The sequence below is a fragment of the Lemur catta genome, chromosome 10 (assembly GCF_020740605.2).
Source record: "Lemur catta isolate mLemCat1 chromosome 10, mLemCat1.pri, whole genome shotgun sequence".
Classification (NCBI taxonomy): Eukaryota; Metazoa; Chordata; class Mammalia; order Primates; family Lemuridae; genus Lemur; species Lemur catta.
Window position 1 is genome coordinate 32,686,590 of NC_059137.1, and position 19,065 is coordinate 32,705,654.

Here is a 19,065-nt window from a genome sequence, read left to right on the forward strand (position 1 = left end):
GATGAAAATACGCAAATTTTTCCTTTAAGAATCACTGAAAAACCTTAAGAATCAAAATAGCGGTACCATTTTAACATAACTTAGCAAATGTGCTGAGCCGAAGGCAACGGAGTTCAGGAGTTCACGTGTAGACAGGTCTTGTCCACTCGCAGACCCACACCCCCAAGCAAGTGGAAAGTAGACACCAGGCATGGAGACACACCTGTAAGCAGGTGGGCACTTCTCAAATATGCTACAATATTGTAACTTGCCCCGGGGAGGGTTGGGAAAACTTCTAAAGACTCCTGCAATCCAAAGATTCCAGTCGCTATCTCCAGCAACTGCATTTTATAACAGCATGGCTCACTCCAATATACACACTTATGTTAAAATATACCACTGGCACTTGGGAAAAAAAAAGTATTTTATTTGCATTGCTTCCATGTTTCTACTGTAGTGTTAGGACTTAAGCATCACTCTTCTATTTCCTATTTACAGCTCATTCGGAATATTACTACAAATACAATATACAATTTAAAAAAACTTATGGGGAAATGCAGCTTATTTTTTTTCTCCTCTTTACAGGCTTCTCAAAATCATTCAACTTAAATGAAAATTTATATGGACATTTTCTGTACATATCTGAAAGGGCAGAGATTACGATGATAAAGCCAAAAGAATTTTGCACAAATACAATAAAATACAGAAAACAGAAAGTATAGATGATGTTATCTGGGGTACAAATATAAACAATACAGTACCATTTGAGTAATTTAGCAACATAATACCCATACTTTATAGAAATAAAACTGCAAACCTGGAGAATGCTCTGACAAATATTAAACATTATATATACAATGAGGTAAATGTACCTTGGTCTCTTGAGAGGTAATTTAAGTTTAAAGCAATTGACATTTTGAAGCATCTCCTTGACATATAAAGAAATATCAAACACCCGATTCCATTGGCACAACGTGAAAAAGGGATATCAAAACATGGTTCATGATATTCAATTCATAAATCTTATTAAAAAAATAAAAACAAATTCACTGAAGTTCCTTTTCAGTTTTAAGAAACAGGTTGAATGTTATTAACCATATTTTTAAAAGTTTACATTTACAAATAAGATTGCATAATGGGATTGAAAAATCTAATGTACTGACAACTCTTATAAAGAAGTCCAGCATTCTTAGAGAGAGGGCACACAGGTATCCAGCGTTCCAAAACAGACACAAGAAGCTACAGTACATGTTCAGAGCTATTTTTTAGGATCTCAAAATATCTGCATTTTTTGACATTTTCTGCTGAGCTATAACAGAACCATTATTTGGAACCTCCACCATTTGGAGCCAGAACACTGCCATGGTCAAGAAACAAAAAAAAAAATAGTTGAGACTTACAATCTTTCTTTCAGTGCAAGGATAAAAATAAGCTTTTGATACAACATGTCTAATGGGATATTGATTTTGTTGTGCATCTTAATTAGCTCTTTGCCATCTTGTTTTACAAAATAGTCTGTAACTGACAGTTCTCAGACGCAAAGACGAAAAAGGTAACTCATGCACAAGACTATAAAAATGGCCAAGTTGCCACTTAAATTTTGCAATAAGAACAGAAATCTGAAATTCTTGATGGCCATGGCACTGTACTCCGACTCAAGGCACTTCTTGAGCACTATCATTACAGCAGAATTACAGACTCAGCTCTCCGGGCCTTACCCTGTCCTATAGGGGATACAACTGGCCATTGCTGCTGGCACAACTCCCGCTGCCACAGCTGCCATCCCCCTCCTCGTCCAAGGCTAAAGTCAAACAAAGCAGGGCAACCAGCAGAAGCATCCCAAGCCTCATCTGCTCAATGTCCAAACTTGGAGATCCCTCCCTGCCACCTTCAATGACTCAAGGAAACGGAAGTATGTCCCACAACTTCCCTCAGCCCTTTTACTCTAGGTCTTGAAAGCGGCTCTTCAATCAAAAGGCTGGGGGGAGGCAATTGTCTTTGGGTCAGGGACCAGCAGGAGAGCAGGCTGGGAGAAACAGAGCTGAAGATAGGAAGGAAGGATGGACCAGGGGTGTCTGTGTCCCACTAAGTCACAATTCCCCCAGTCCCACTCCTTCTGGATACTGAGAAAATGAATGTGTACAGGTAATTTGCCAGAAGATATGTTTTAGCCAAGTCAAATCTGGGAAAGTAAGCATCATAAGATAGGCAGTATAAACAAAGGATTGTGTTTCAAAATGAAAAAATTATTACTCTAGTCAAATCTACCTGCAGTTATGGCCACAGTAATCACGATCCATCTCATCTTTTAAGTTACTTTCACTTTCATTATTAGCCAATTGGGGTTTATTAAACTGTCCCTAGCAAAAAAAGAAATTAACTGCAGTAATATGTAAACTCAATTTAGAACTAAATTCCAACTTTTAAAAAAATTCCCTGATTGATCAAAAGTACACTTTATCCACTTAGGCAAGAACAGTATAATTGCAACTCAATCTTTGATTTAACAAAGAATATCTTCAGCAGAAGTTGATTACTTTATATGAAAGTGAGAAATCATGTATTACAACTTTAAATCAGACAACTTTTGGTATGTTCTTAAAATTATATAAAAATAGTTTTAGTGATAAAATGCATTGGTCCCCTGGATTTAATAAAGCAGATCTGGTAGGCTTAGAAATGGCCCAAAAAAAAAAAAAAAAAAAAAGAGTACCTGATCACAGAACTAGAGATTATTATTAAACAAGTAATATAACACAACTATAAAAACAAACCTCTCAAACTCATTCATTTGCTTCGATGAAATCACGGTAACTACAGAAAAATACTCAAATTTGTAATCAAAATAGTAACCTCTAAGCACATTTTCCCCATGATGTTTTTAAACACATGAAAAATTGACATTAAATTCCTATGTAATATGTCATTCATTCTAAAATTACTTTGGTTTTAAGACCAAATAGTCTTTTGAATTTATTCTATGTGTAAGAGATAAGACATTATCAGAATGCAACTCATTCAGTGTAAATGGCCACTATCTCTTCCTGACCAAAATACTGGAAAGGTTATTCTGACCCTTTTATTGGGGAATTGATAGCACTATAAAGTCAGTCTTGCCTAACAGCTATGATAGTTTACCCCCCTCAGAATAAGATCACAGTGATAAAAAGGACTTTGAAAACTGTAAAAGCCCTGCAGAGACTTTATAGCACTGGAAGTAAAAACCAGTTATTATAAGCTAGTTTTAACTTAATGTAAGAAGACCACAACAAGTTTGCTTTGAACATTTAATCTGACCGAAAACATCTATAAATGGAGAACCTATATTCAGAATGTTCTTTAGCTACCACCTCTCCCAAATATCAAGGGTGCACTGAATTAATTACATAAATTACATGTAAATTAAGCAGTTGCGATCTGCAAACATAAGGAAACACTGAATTAAAAGCTGCCTTCCTCAAAGTGTAGTGAGACCTCAAAACCACACTAACTCTCTAACCTTGGTTACAAAGACAGAGAACCCACTGAACACTTACTCCTATGTAACAATGTGACTTTCTCACACACCTGTTATCTATGCAAATTATTAACTACCTTTGCCTTCCTAGAAAAAGGCCTATTATTTAACATTAACTGTATTCTAACTTTAAATGTAATTCATCTCTTAAAAAAATAACACTGTCTTTGAACAGATAAAGAAAAAAATGGCTTACAGAATACCACACAACTTTTCACAGGCAGCTAGACAAACTTTCCCTTTTAGAAAAATTAGTCTGTACGCTACAAACTTTAAATTATTAAAGTACTTACTATAAGCATCTAGAGTGCCACTTGATTTTTTTTTAAAGTATACTTAGACAACACAATCAAAATGCTTGATGTGAGAATATTCAAACATGACCATGAAAACGACTTACTAATTAACACCACTTCATTTCTTTAGTGGTTTAAGCACAGTTTGGTAGGAGAAAGGCATTTTCAAAATGGAATACCAAATGACATACCACAAAAACCCTTCCAAAAAACAAAACAGAAAAAGTCTGGATTACCCAAATAAATAGACTTTTCAAATTCAAACATTATTGGTTTTAACACACAGACTTTAAGCAATCCTACTCATTTCCATTGAAAAGACACAGAAGTGGCACTTACTGGTATAGTACAATCCCATTTTGAAGGCATGTAATGTTCTGAATATGTGAAAGAACGATAATAGTATACAAAATACAATTGCATAAATTACGTTCCTCACTACTATATGAGGTCATTTTTAGACTCAAGATAAGAGTTTTATAAGTGTTAGTCTTAAGATCCTGAAAAATGATGGAACAGTACATTCGAAGTCTGAATCAAGGAATCTCTTTAGTGGTTCAGAATCCTCTGAGAATGTACTAACCAGGAGTAAATCACTTTCTTTAAAAATAAGAAATGTTTCATTATAACTTAGCAATCCAGCTCCTTTACCCTTAAAGATGATCTTCAGCACAGCAGAGTTACCTCAAGTTAAGACCAGCAATCATCTTTTTTTAAAAAACAAGTTTTGTTAATAAAAAATTAAGGTAGACTACACAACATTTTGTAACTGTCCTGGGAGAGAAGCGTTCATAGTGCACAGAAAGGACCCACATGGCTGTTTCCCGGGTCCAAAGAAATCCTGGGAAGTTTTTAGCTGACTCTATTACACTGCTGCAAAAGGAAGCAATATCCTTCTGTTCCCTCTCAGTGAGGTAGAACAATTGACCTCCCAAATTAAAACCCAGGAGCAGATCTGAAGAAAAAAGTAGAGTTCAGGCAAAGCCACAGAATTACATTTTGATGCCTTCCTGTTGACTGAGTTGTGACAATGTTTTCTTAATGCGCAAAGCTGTAAGCCTAGCTGCTCCATTGGCATACCAACATTCTCTCATAATTTTAGCCATTACTCTCAAGGCCTACAAGAAAATACAAAAAAAAAAAAAAAATTAATACATGCTCTACTTTCCATTGACCTGGATAAAATCTTTACCTGTCAATTTTCTTTTTGCATATGTACAAGTTTTTTTGTTTTCTGTATTATTTGGAATAGCAAATGAGTAGAAATGACTTAAATTTTCATCAAAAGAACACTGGTGCCAGCTGCTGGAAAGCAGATGGACAAGGGGTAACTTACTTAGCAGACTTGGAAAAGCTGAATCCTAAACCAGAGCTGGGCAAGGCAAACAAGGAAGCTGACTCACATTGAAAATTGAAGTTTGTACTGTGAAGTATCCACATCGAATTTTAAAACGATAAAATCTAGCTCTACTCTCGTTGGTTAAATAAACTATGTCACATACAAATTCTTTGAACATGCTAAGATATATTTCATCTGGGCCTGGATACTTGATTTTGCTGGAGGCAGCAAGCTCTCTCAATATCAGAGGTTCTGCTGAGTCCCACGTTTTTTGTTTTTTTTTTTAAAGAAATTTCTCTTTTTCCCCTTGTAGCATTAGCACAGACCCACATTATTTTAAGATGTAAAATCAACCACTGAAGCTACAAAACTTCCAATTTGGAGGAATATGGCCCACTTCACCAATATTATAATAGTAACAGCTAGAAATTAAGGAGAGATAAATAAAATTCATCTTATAAATTCCTCAAATTTACAATTAAGAAAACATTTCTAAAACTTTTGGTGAGAGCTGAGGTTAAGAAGCTCAGATATTATTGGAAAGCATTTTCCCCAAATTTCTGGTTAATGGTCCTCTGGGTAATCATACAAATAAACTGCAAAATCATTTGAAGCATCTTTGTAATCATCTTATCCAAGTTCTTCATTTTACGAAGGGATATTAATATTAAGGTCCCAAGAACTGAAGTGATTTGTTCAAACTCAGACTCTAAAATGGTAGCCAGGCTGGTCTAGAATACAGGTCTGCTGACTCTTGTCCAGTACTCATCCCGCTATGCTGGGCTGCCCTGGCTGAAGGGAAGCAGTCATTGAAAAAGCAGCCTGTGCCTATAGTCCTAGCTACTCGGGAGGCTGAGGCAGGAGGATCACTTTTGCCCAGGAGTTTTGAGGCTTCAGTGAGCCTAGGTGACAGGGCGAGATACCATTTCCTTTTTTTTTTTTTTAAAAGCATGTGCCCTAGTTCATTTTGTTCCATTCATCTGGCAGATCTAAATGATGTTCTGATACATTAATGGCCATTGCAAATGCTCCATGGGCATTTCAATGTGCTTAAAATTAAACATGAAAACCAAATTACTGTTTTTACTCATTGGTTTACCTGCGATGAGAAAGAAAGAAAAGAGAATTCTTGTCTGTTTTTCTCAAAGAAAAGTAGCAAATTTCAACTTACTAAGCAGAAGCAGTTTAGAAAATTGCCTAATACCAAAAAGAAACACTCACTTCACAACTCTGCCATCTGTTTGGAATATTTGGCCTTAACTTCTGTTCACAAACAACTTTTCTCATTTCTTCAACTGATGGATCAGAAGGTACAAGATCATAATAAGGCAGCTGGTAATCTTCATGAATTCCTATATTGGTGAAAAGAAAAAAATTCTATTTTGAACAATTTATTCAGCTAATGCCAAACCATTAGAAGGATCACCTGAGAGTTATGTGCCATTACTGAATTTGATAGGTGGAACAGGGCTTACAGCTTTCTCTATCTCATCCACATCTGCAGCAACAACCCACCTCCCTGAGTTGGTACTGGGCCCGCACCTTGAAACGAAGCGTTGCCATGAGATTAGTAAAGGCTATTTTAAATGACTATGACTATGTTAACCATGAGCTGTGATCACTAGATTGACATGTTCCCCTAGAAACCTGCTGTGCAGCAAATGAGATTTTATTCTGTGGGTATACAGCCTCTCACTTGTATAGGGATATATATACTCTATCAGTGAGACACAAATCCTACAAGGCAAGCCTGAGGTGCAAGTCCCTTTCTCTGCTTGCACCAGTCAAATAACATGCCCTACTTGCTACTATACAGAGACATACCCTGTCCTTCACTGTCTCAAAATCCTGAGGCTCTACGTCTCTGCCAAGCCTGGGCCCCCAGCCTAAGAGATAAGAGACTGTTACCTGACTAAACATTAAAAAGAACTCAATCTAAAAACCTAAAAGCTAAAACAAATTTACTCTAATAAGTAATGTAATGTTAATTGTCTTCTGTGTATGTAATCTCCAAATATCAAGTTGGAGAAAATGACCACAATCTCAAGGAAAACAAATAAGTTTGACGCAGATACATGCTAGAAACAGCTTCCTAAGTGGCCTCTCAAGCAGCTGTTGTTCTAAATAACTATATTCCAAGCTAACAGCGGTTGGGTTCTGATGATTCTCAAGATTCAAATGGGACTAGGAAGTGAATACCCAGGGGCCCTGTGTCTGCACACCATGCCACGCCCCTCCTCATAGGTTTCATCTCCTTTGTTTTCTCTGGCACTCTTAGTGACCACTTGTTTCACACTGTTGACTGTATATAATTTAATTCAATAAAAAGGAAGGCAAGTCTTGAACAACTTCTGCTCATAACAAACTGCTGGGGGAGAGGAAAGCAATTTACCACCAATGGAACATCGTCGAGCAATTTCCCAGAATACTAAGCCCATTGCATAGATGTCAGCTCGTTTGAAGGATTCAAAATGTTTCATATTTATGGAATCATCTAGAACTTCAGGGGCCATGTACCTAAAAAAAAGTCAACATTTTATTTTACTGAATGGCAGACACAAAATTTTTGAAATGTTTCATAAATTTTCTTTTACTCCTGAGAATTAAAAAAAATTATTCACTTTAAGACTCCCCCCCCCCCCGTTAGCATGGTTCTGCCGTTTTTAAAAATGATTCACACTTCTTATAAAAAGTTTCCCAAAGTACATAAAGCACTTTGAAAATCAGCCCCTTACTGCCACACAGTGTAAACATCTTGATGAACATCCTTGCAGACATTTCTCTATACATAAACATATACATACAGTATTATATAACTGAGATATTAGACTCAAGAAAAATATTAAATATCCACACTGTTTTGCATATTAATGATGTCAACTAAATCCCACTAAATGCTGAAACAGCAGGTTCATGCTGTCTGCTTAATGATCTTAGTTTCTAATGAAACACACATACATAACTGTTACGAATGTCCTGATGTACACCATCTGCTTTGTCACGTACTATGCAGGGACTATATATTTTAATCTAGACCCATTTTCTCACCGAAACAGGATGAAAGGAAGGGCAAGAACATATTCCAGGAAAGAAAATAAAAGATACAAAAGAATGCCAGTCCTCAAGCTGATGCCACATTGTAGGGTTCTAAAGCTTCAAAAACTCTAAGGTTACAGGTCAGGACCCACAAAGACCTGCAGCAACCACCCCTTAACTAATCAAGAATTCTGAGAGTCCCCACTGAATCCAGAAAACCCAAAATCATAAATACAATTTAGATAGACTAATGCTGCTGGCTCTCTCTAAGGCCAAGGCAGTAGTTTTGAAGAATTATTGTGAAAACATGATGTGATAATCTCAGTTCAAATCTCAGCTCTTCAGCCTACCATCCATATTAAGTTAGCCATATTACTTAACCTCCACGAGGTGGTTCCTCATCTTTGAATTCAGGGTAACAACTCCTACCTAATTAGGTTCCTTTGAAGACTCATGGACTCAATAAATATTTATTGAGAATCTACTGTGTAGTAGGCACTGTGATGGGTGCTGGGAATACAAGTCTGCTCTTAAGAAGCTGGTAATCCAATGGATTATATGGAAAAATAAATGGACAGTTACAACCTAATATGGTAAGTGCGTCAAAGGGTCAAGTTCAGTGTTCTATGACAGCGCTTGGCAGGGACACCTAAGAGACTCGAGGATCAAAAAAGGCTTCCTATGGGAAAGGAAAGGTGAGTATGAGTTAGGGGAACAGTAGAGGAAAGTATGCTCCAGGATACGGAACATGCAAAAGTCCTATGGAAGAGAGAAAGGCATATTTTCAGAAGCTGGAAATGTGCAAATAGCTGGGCAAGCTATAGCACAGTATTTAAGGAGGGCATCATATGAGGTAATATATGTAAAAAAAAAAAAAAAAAGAGAAAAGCTATTAAGATGATTGGCACATAGTAGGTACCCTATAAATGTTAGTTATCATTGTTATTATAATTAACATAACTAGAAAACAGTATTTTCTGGAAGGGCCACCTTTCATCAGCAGGCACGTTTTTAAGTCAGGTAACCCTGGCTTCAGAGCAGGCAAGCCCAGGAGATCGTCTACCTGCAGGCAATCTAACAAAGAACAAGTTTGAGTCAAGTTTCAGAAAAGATATGTATATACATATGAGAAGGAGAAGGAAAAGAAGTTGATTTCAAAAGATATTAAACACTATTTATTCACAAGTATACCTTTTTGTTCCCACTCTGTGGTTTGGAGCAATATCAATTGTATCTGTGGCTGAATCGTGTCTTACTGCCAGTCCTAAGTCTGCAATACAGCAAGTTCCATTCTTCTTCACCAAGATATTCTTTGATTTCAAATCTCTATGAGCAATAGCTGGTTTTCCTAAAGAATCAAAAATAAGACATGATTGCTTACAAACCCTCACCTTCAGGTTCAAAACCCTCTCCTTCCCGTCCCAGTACCAAAGCATTTCAGCCCACATCACCCACAATACCTAGGCCATTACTAAAAAAACTCAAGTGAATCACTGGCGAAAAGTTGCTAAAATAACATTTCTTTAAAGAAAAGATTAGAGGTGAAAAAAGTTATCAGTTTGTTTGTTTGCATCTTATAAATTCTTTCCAAGAATCTTAGTCACAGATGGATATTCATGCCCAGGAACCAAGCATGCAGATCATCATTTCCCTTTTCCGTCAACTGGAATGTACTCAGAATTAAGTATATTATCTAGAAGAAGTGCTATTAAAAATAATAATTAAAATGTGGAAAACTTGGAACCTTCATACACTGCTGATATGAATGTAAGGGATCAGGCACTTTGACAAAATAGCCTAGCAATTCTTCAAACCATTAAAAGGAGTTACCATACAATCCCATAATTCAACTTTTAGGTATATACCTAAGATAACTGAAAACACATGTCTACACCAATGTTTATTACAGCATTAATCCTAATAGCCAAAAGTGGAAACAACCCAAATGTCCATCGACTTATGAATGGATACACAAAATGTGGTATACAATGAAATATTACTCATCCATAAAAAGAATGAAATACTGATACATGTTACAACATGGATGAATCTTGAAAACATGCTAAGTGGAAGAAGCCAGTCACAAAGACCATATATTGTACGATGCATTTATATAAAATGTCCAGAATAAGCAAATCTATAGCCAGAAAGCAGATTAGTGGTTGCCTAGGGATAAGAAGTTTGTGGGGAAAGGGGAGTGAGTGCTAGTAACTATAGGGTTTCTCTTTGGAATGATGAAAATGTTCTAAAATTAACTGTGGTGTTGATTGCACAACTCTGTGAATATGCTAAAAACCACTGAATTGTACACTTTGAACAGATGAACTGTATGATATGTGAATTATAACTCAACAGAGCTGTTATAACTAATAATAACAATAACTACAAAGATGGAGCTGGCTAAGATGTGAAGGAGCACATTTGCAGCAAAGCGGGAGTGGCAGAGCCATTGGGCAGCAAGGGGACAATGGCCACAGCAGATAGGTATATTGGTGTCTGACAGACTACGAGTCACGGATACCACAGCAAAAACATTTCATAACTAAAACAGCATTGAATTTTTCAACTGTAAAACCATTTCATGCAGTCTCCTTATCTCAGGGTCAAATATCATTATTAGTGGCCACATAACATTTATACAGCATGGTAATGTTTACAAAACAGTTTCACATTTCATTTGATACTACATATAAAAATGCATTCACTTAAAGACTTGAATTCTGAAACTGAGATCCTTAAACATCATAAGCAAGACTGAATGCTATTTTTAAGAACCAACAAAAATATCCCAGTGTTATTACAATGACTAGAGAATCTAAATTCATTCCCAGGTTCCTAACTCTATCTGAGATTTAATAGAAAGATAAAATGTTCTCATCTAAAACATTAGTTTTAAAATCTCCTGTTAGGCTAAATTCTATTTTCTTAATAGACATTATTCATAGGAATTTAAAGCTTAAATAATAGAACTGCTTAGTTACCTTGGGTACCAACAATCTCCATGTGAAGATGGGCAAGACCACTTGCTGTGGACAGAGCGAGTTTTATCATTCCTTCCACAGTAACTGTGTATCTGTTCAAGTAATCAAAAAGGGATCCATGCTCATGATAATCTGATACCAACCAGAGCTGAGTCCAAGTACCATTGTCTGTAAAATAGCATAACAGTATTTCAGTTGGGTTGCAGAACAATTATGATTTATTTATTCAAAAGTGATTACTCTCAATCCTGAATCACACAACTGCAGTATGATGCCACGTTTAGTTTGTATGCATCTCCTTCGCATTTTCTTGTATATTCAATTTGTCTTACACTTTCATATACATATCCTTTACATCTTCAGAGTAGGCCCCCATTCTTAAAATAAGGCAAGGATAAATAATCCCATTTAAAAGACAAGAAATTCTAGCTCAAAGATGGTAACTTTCTTGAGTCTACACAGATAGGAGCAGAGCTGAGACTACTGAATGTCTAGAACAATGCCTGGGTCAGGTTAGGTGCTCAGGGGCTGGAAGAAGAGAAGAAAAAAAGAAAGGCAACAGGGGGGGATAGAGGGAGATGAGAAGGCTCCTAGCATGGCCACAGAAGGAATGGAATAGTATGGGACAAAACTGAAAGTGAGTTTTAATGAGAAATGACAAGCTTTAGTGACAGACTGTACACATAGTTCACAAAGATGCAAGACAAGGTGACTATAATTCCAAGGTTGCTAGCTTAGAAAAACAAAAATAGTGGTACCTCTGACACATGGGGAAGCTGAGATAGGAAACTGAAACATTACTAGAAAAAGCAGGAAAAGCTCAGACAGAAACCAGTTTTACACAGTTATTTTGAACCAAAATGACAAGGAACATGGGTTCCAAAAGTTCCTTTGTAAGCTGATACATGAGTTCAAAATGTGTTTTCTCACAGGAATAATGGTAAAGATACTGGCTAGGCTCCTAGGCTAGACTTGTCCACGAAAGCCTGTTTAACCCAGAAGTAGCTGGAAAACCCACATATTTAATCAAATCATGGGAAAAAAAAGACACTGCATCATTAGGAGATAGCACAATTCAGTGAGAGATGCACACTTGGAGTCATTCTGACCTGGGTTGGAATCCAGGGCCTGCATTATTGATTATGCAACTTCAGGCAAGTTTCTTAACCAATGAATCTCTGTTTCTTCTTTTATATAACAAGAATAGTACCTTACTTTGCAAGACTGTTAAGAAGATTTAAAAACCAGAATGCTAGATTTAAGCAGTTAGTACATAATAACCTAAAATGTGCTGTTTCCTTCCTTACTAGTTATGAAACAAAAGATAAAAACCCCAAATTGATATAAAACAATTCTATATTTTGAAGGCTGTTACTTGAAGAAAAGCAACTCATTAGAAGTGATTAAGAAAGGAGATAGGAACTTTTCAGAAGATTCTGGAAAGGACTTCTGGGTACTTTCAAAAGGCCTTGGAGATTCATACCAGTTCTTTGTTAACTTGTTCTTCATAAACTTTATGAACTGATTCTGTCCAAATTTGTACCTTTTCTTTTCCCTTATATAGCTAATTTGCAGGCCTTTTAACCATGGCTGAATTTTGAGAGGTTCACAAATACAAGAACTACAGCAGAAGACAGGAAGATGGAAGAAAGGGAAAGCTTCTGAGGTTACTGACAAGGAAGGTTATATGAGGGGCTGTGCATATAAAGGGCTGTCTGAGGTGGAATTCACTAAATCAGGAGGATGAAGATAAAGGAAAAGGGAATTGGGGTGTAGAGTTAGGTTCAGAAAAAAGTCCATAGTGGGTAGGAAAAAGCCAGTAGGGTCAGCTAGTTCCTGTGGTGACCACCAGATGACAGCATCAGCTTGGTTGGAGAAAGTTCAGGGCACAGCAACACTAGCATTTTGTGCCTGTGTGTTTGCAATTTGGAACATGGTACAAACAGACCCTGGGTGAGGTTTAAGCTTCAAAATGCAGATTTCAAAGCCTCACTATAGTAGAGTTTAGAACCATGAATGTAGTTAAGTTCTTTAATGGAGCAATTCCTATTTGTAGAATTAAAGCCTTCAAATGAATCAATAAGAAGAGTAAGAGTTTGAAAGAAAAAAAAAAGACAACTATTAAGAAATACGAAGAAACAAAGAAAGTCTAGGGTCATACAAGATAATAAAGGTTATTTTAAGAGTTGGGGGAGGAGCTAAATGGTGTCGAAGGCAGATAAAATGAGAACTAAGGCTTTGGTTAGGCTGATTACTGCTTTTGTTTGTTTTGTTTTTAAATTAAGTAATACTGAATTGTTAGTAGCCACTAATAACAGCTGCCTACACCCATCACTGCTCTTGTCATAAACATTATAGACCCCATGATGTGATGCAATAGGAAGTATACAATATCCCTAATATGTATTCCGGGGAAAACCAATAAAACTTCAATCAGATTCAGCCTCTAAATCTAACAGTTTTGAGAAAATACAGAGGAGCTAGTTAAGAGACACCATGGGAATTCAATCAGCAAAACTGAGAATGTGATAAGCCCTACAAAGACAAACAATCCAGTCTCTTCAACAAATAAACTACAAGAAGGAAAAAAAGATAGAGGGGGGAATCTAAAGATTTTAAGGGATGTAAGAGAAATATCAACGAAATGCAGTGTGTGGACTTGAAATCCTAATTTGAATAAAGAATTGTTTTAAAAAAATAGGAGACAATTGCAAAAATTTGAACCTGACTGGTTATCTGATGACATTTTAAAAATCGGCAATGTTAGTATGATTGTTTCATAAAAGTTTCCTCATCATTTAAAGATACGAATTAAAATTGTTTATGGATAAAAAGATATGTTATCTGGGACTGGCTTCAAATAATGGAGTTGAGGCAGAGTAGGTGGGATCAGAGATCAATTATAACTGGCAGTGAGCTGATAATTATTGAAGCCAGATGATGGAGGAATATTATACTAATTCTCTACTTTCCAGCATATTGTAAATGTTCTATAAATAAAAGTTAAAAAATAAAGAAGCAATACATGCTTGTTGTATATAACTTTGAAAATACAGAGAAACAAAAAGAAAACCATAAAAATCACCCATAATCACCAACTGAGATTAACACTGTTAATATTTTGAAGAAATAAATACTGCTGAAGAAAATGGAAGGGGAAAGGAGGAAAAAGATGACCACAGGTCTGGCCAAGCTAGAAAAGATAATGTTTACATTTTATAAAACAATTAGAGATTCAGGAACATGTTGCCAAGAGTAAAGAAAATCTTAAAGAAGTTTCTGTTTTGAAAAGTTTCTAAAATACTGTATTTGACTTAATGGGTCTAATTTATATGACAAACATCTTTTTCTCTTTGAATTTGCTGATGTTTAGTAGCTACATCTTTGAAAAGGCTTAAATAGATCTTGTTATACAAGCAAATGTCACCAACCCTTATTGTCTGCTGCTATAAATCCCAGGATGTTTTCATGACGTAACATTACAGTTTGATAAATCTCTGCCTCACGGAACCACGAGCGCTCTTCTCTGGAGGAGAATATCTTAACAGCAACTTCTTCTCCCCGCCACTTTCCTCGCCAAACTTCTCCAAATCGACCTTTGCCAATGCTTTCTTGTAACACAATAGTTCTCGCAATTGTTCTCTGAACAAGTAATGGTAAACCTAAAGATAAAAATAAATCATATTCAACACAATCAATCAACAATATTACGTGTTTCAACACCATAATAGGCACTAGAGAGTGATCCAGAAAGGTATTATTACCTATGATATCTTACAATCTCACTGGGGAGATACAGACTGCATTTGCAATAAAATAATTAATGAAAAAAGGAAAATAAGATAATAAATATATGAAGAGAATCCAGAAACTCCTGTCTAGAGGGTAAAAGTGGCTTTGTAAAGTAAGTTGAATTTTGACTATTCTTTACAGAAGGGATAGGGCCAAAGAAGAGAAGGAAGTAAGGTGGTTAGGCAGGGGGAATATGCAAGCAAAGGCTGAAGACGGAAATGAAGGATACATGTTTAGGGAACAAGTTTTGATATTCAGAGAGGATATATGTGGCAAAGCAGTGACAGGGAAGGTAAGCTATCACCAGAAGATGAAGAGTGCTCATACCAAGCTCAAAATAACCACCAATGAGAGCTTTAGGTAAAAGAGGAACCACTAAAGATTTCTGAAAAAAAGGGACCATGAATGGGGACGGGGGGAGATAATTTTAAAAATCTTATTTTAGAAAGATGAATCTGGTAATATGTCTTACTGATGGGCAGAAAAAATGATGTGGACACAAGAAACAGAAATAAATTGTGGCCTAACTTTCAATAAATCAGTAGAAATCATCACAGAAACTATTTCAAGGCACAAAATTTACTTGCTAGGAAATGGTTAATATAGGCGATACTAGTGTCTTAAAGAACAATGCCAAGTAACTTACCTTGGAAATGGGGCACTTGTGTTTTTTTTTTTCACTGACTGACTTGCCGTACTTCAAAATACATATTTTAAAATATTGCCATACTTATTTCAAAGGATTTACTATTAATAACTACCTACAACATTAAAATGACACTAAATTCAAGACAATCACTTAATATCATATCCCCCATCTGCTAAGGAACTATCATTTTAAATTATACTGACACTAACAAATAAAATGTCATTGTACATCATGTTCTACACTAGTATTTTATTTATACTATCTATGTACATATAAATCTGTGTAATTTATAATCTACATTCCAAGCTGCTTGCTAGATCAAATTAACCCAATGACAGTAAATCAAATTATCTGCTCTCTTTGGTTCCTCCATTTGAAATGCTTATAAATCCAAATGTTAAGTCTTTAAAGTGATCAGAAGCTTTTTCTTTTTCATCTTTATTCTCTAATGGATCCTTTCTTCCCCTAGCTCTACCCTCCCTACCTCCTGTAGTTAGCAATCTAATTATAAACAACACTTTTTGCTTATAAGGAGACTGCTAGTTAAAAATAGATCTGTTCCAAATGTTTATTTAAATCAAGGTACTCTTCTGTACTATGAATAATCAATTCCTAACCATGTTGTTTATTGTATATACTAATTTTTTCTTAAAGCCTTGTACAGGGCCATACCATGTACTGAAAAGTATACTTAAGAGTTAATTTCAGGAGATTAATTTGGAAGTTACAAAGTCAGGTAATAAAGAAGAAAGAGGCATCACAAACAGGAAGTCTGAAAATGTCTAACAGGTTCAGGACTCATGTAAGTGGTATGGTCAAGAAAGGCTAATAGGACAAGGGAAATTTCAGTCTTCCCCTTTACCACTAGATTCTAGACACAGAACTAAAATTAAAAACCAAATCTAGATTTGTCATACTCTCTATATTGGGTTACCATACCTCACATGAATAGTTGAACATTTTTTAAAAGTAATTTTCTTCTAAAGACAAAATTAAGTAGGCCTAATTTATTTTAATAGATCTCTGAATTCTGTGCTTTACTCTTCTGTACCTTTAGAACTGCTTGAGAAAAAACTCCAGCAGGGAAACAGGGTCCCAGCAGCTTCACATGCAGTGAACAATGGAAATAAGACCTGAACAACACGCATACATTACAAGAAATCATAAGCGTGCACAAGACATAATGAACATTGGCCTAATCTGAGACTCACTCTTTCAAGAACTGGCACATATGCACATGCACACACTCACACACTTGGGTTGGAGATGCCAGAACTCAGCTCTTCATTGTCCTCCCTGTTAAAAGTACAGTCTTTGAGAGGTAGAGATAGGGCACTCCTTAACTATGGTCATGGTGTTGAGTAATAAACATGTGGATTCAAAACATGAAATGCTTAGTTTTACCTTTTCCTCATTAAATCAAAGAACTAAAAAGGGTATTATAGATAGACATTTTATGTATTCATAGGCACAAGTCCCATGCATAAGGTGGCATTAAGGCTTTATAGTGAATAGAAGGGAAACAGATGGCATTTTCTGCTATCATTCAACAGAAAATGGCTTCTGCCTGCATAAGTTCAGAGGGAATTCAGTACACATGAACTATGATAGGGAAAGGGGGCCTTAAACTAAGCTTTTTTGTACAATGCAGCAAATTAATACTGTATATCAGATTTTTCTTCCAAATATGTGTTCAATAACAGTAACACTTGTCTTTGGACGTAACTTTACAATTTACTGTGTGCTTTCATGCAAACACTTGTCTCATCTGAACTTTACAACAATCTAATCACAACAATCCACAGGGCAGGGTTCATCACTTTCATTTTAAAGATGAAATAATTCAAGGACAAGACATCGGCTAACTGCCCAAAACCACAGAGCTAGCAAGCAATATAGACAAGTTTTTGCAGGGTAAGGCATAAGAGGGAGAAAAGCTTTCAGACAACAGAGAGCTGGTGGTCCCCGATGGATCTAGAAATGTATATAAAAAGGAAAAAGAATAATTCCATTCTTATTTCACACCTACATTTAAGAAGTAAACAAATATATTCTTATTCAGAAATCCTCTTCCTAAGCCAGCACTCAGCAAGAAGGCCATGTTCAGTTTAAGTGCCAAGATCATGAAACCCAATGTTGAGAAGCCAGACGAGTTCAAATCCAGCATTTCCTAGGCTCTTCTGGAGCTGGACATGAACTCAGACTTCAAGGCTCAGCTCAAGGAGCTGAATTAACAACAGCCAAGGAAACTAAATTGGTGGTGGTAGGAAAGCTATCATAATCTTTGTTCCCATTCTTCAACCGAAATCTTTCCTGAAAATCCAAGTCTGGCTAGTACATGAATTGGAGAAAAAGTTCAGTGGGAACCATGTTGTCTTTATCACTCAAAGGAGAATTCCACCTAAGCCAACTTGAAAAAGCCATACAAAAAATAAGCAAAAGTGTCCCAGGAGCTACACTCTGACAGGCATACACTCTGTCATCCTTGAGGACTTGGGTCTTCCCAAGTGAAACTGTGGGCAAGAGAATCTGCATGAAACCGGGTGGCAGCCGGCTCATGAACGTTCATTTGGACAAAGCACAGCAGAATAATGCGGAACACAAGGTTGAAACCTTTTCTGGTGTCTATAAGCAGCTCACGGGCAAGGATGTTAATTTTGAATTCCCAGAGTTTCAGTTGTAAACAAAAACAACTAAATAAAGTATATTGGAAGGAAGGAAGGGAGGAAGGAAACAAGGAAAAGGAAAGGAAAAGAAAAAGAAATGAAATTAATTGTCATCCATACAGCAATTTCTCTTAATCGTTTAGATGGGCTTGTTCCAATATACCAAGTGGCATGAGCTGCTTTTGATTTCCCTTGCTGTTGGCTGTTAAGTTTGGTGACAAGACAACAGGTCTAAGGGATTAATTCAAAATGATCTGTAGCCACCCTGATTTTCCGTAACTTTGGTCCTTGCTTATATAGTTTTGGAACAGGCTAATTTCTGGAATGAGCTAAATCTTTGCAAATCATCTGAACTCAGAATCAATGGGAAACACCAGGAAAGCCCTAAAGTAATCTCTCTCCACAACTTCTGCCCAAAGACTATCACATAGTACTAAGGCTGCTCCAGCTAAGTCCAACCTCTCATTGCCTTCTTCCCACAACTATCTCAGGGGTCCCTAAAGTTGCCTTAAAAAACCTAGGCTCCATTGCAAGCCTGTACGTGCCCTAGTAGTCAAGAACAGAGCTCAGTTATTGACTACATATGGCCAAAGTCTACAGAAGACTTCAGGTAATGAAATCAGTTTCTCATACTAAATAAATGAACAGATATGCATACATAGCAATATATATTCATTTCCTTAAAATAGACAATTGTCATTCTATGAGTTTTCTTTAGTATCACATATGATTTTTTGCTTCAGCGTTACATTCTTGCCCAGTCATAACTTCTGCTTTAGTGTTCCTTTAATATCACTTGATTATATAATA

The 19,065-nt window shown here is 36.3% G+C and overlaps 1 protein-coding gene and 1 pseudogene across 2 annotated transcripts in view; one reads left to right on the forward strand and one right to left on the reverse strand.

The window, feature by feature from the left end:
* Positions 1 to 385: 385 nt before the first annotated feature.
* The window catches only part of TGFBR1 (transforming growth factor beta receptor 1), a 45,973-nt gene continuing 27,293 nt past the window's right edge, over positions 386 to 19,065 (reverse strand). For both annotated transcript variants that reach the window (XM_045562182.1, XM_045562181.1), the window contains exons 4-9: positions 14,580 to 14,810; positions 11,149 to 11,316; positions 9,359 to 9,515; positions 7,524 to 7,648; positions 6,353 to 6,483; positions 386 to 4,910 (exon numbers count right to left, since the gene is read on the reverse strand). In XM_045562182.1, the coding sequence (XP_045418138.1) occupies positions 4,785 to 4,910; positions 6,353 to 6,483; positions 7,524 to 7,648; positions 9,359 to 9,515; positions 11,149 to 11,316; positions 14,580 to 14,810 (938 nt within the window). In that variant the 3' untranslated portion in view covers positions 386 to 4,784. The remainder of the gene's footprint in view (positions 4,911 to 6,352; positions 6,484 to 7,523; positions 7,649 to 9,358; positions 9,516 to 11,148; positions 11,317 to 14,579; positions 14,811 to 19,065) is intronic.
* Positions 17,689 to 18,291, forward strand: LOC123645746 (annotated as a pseudogene).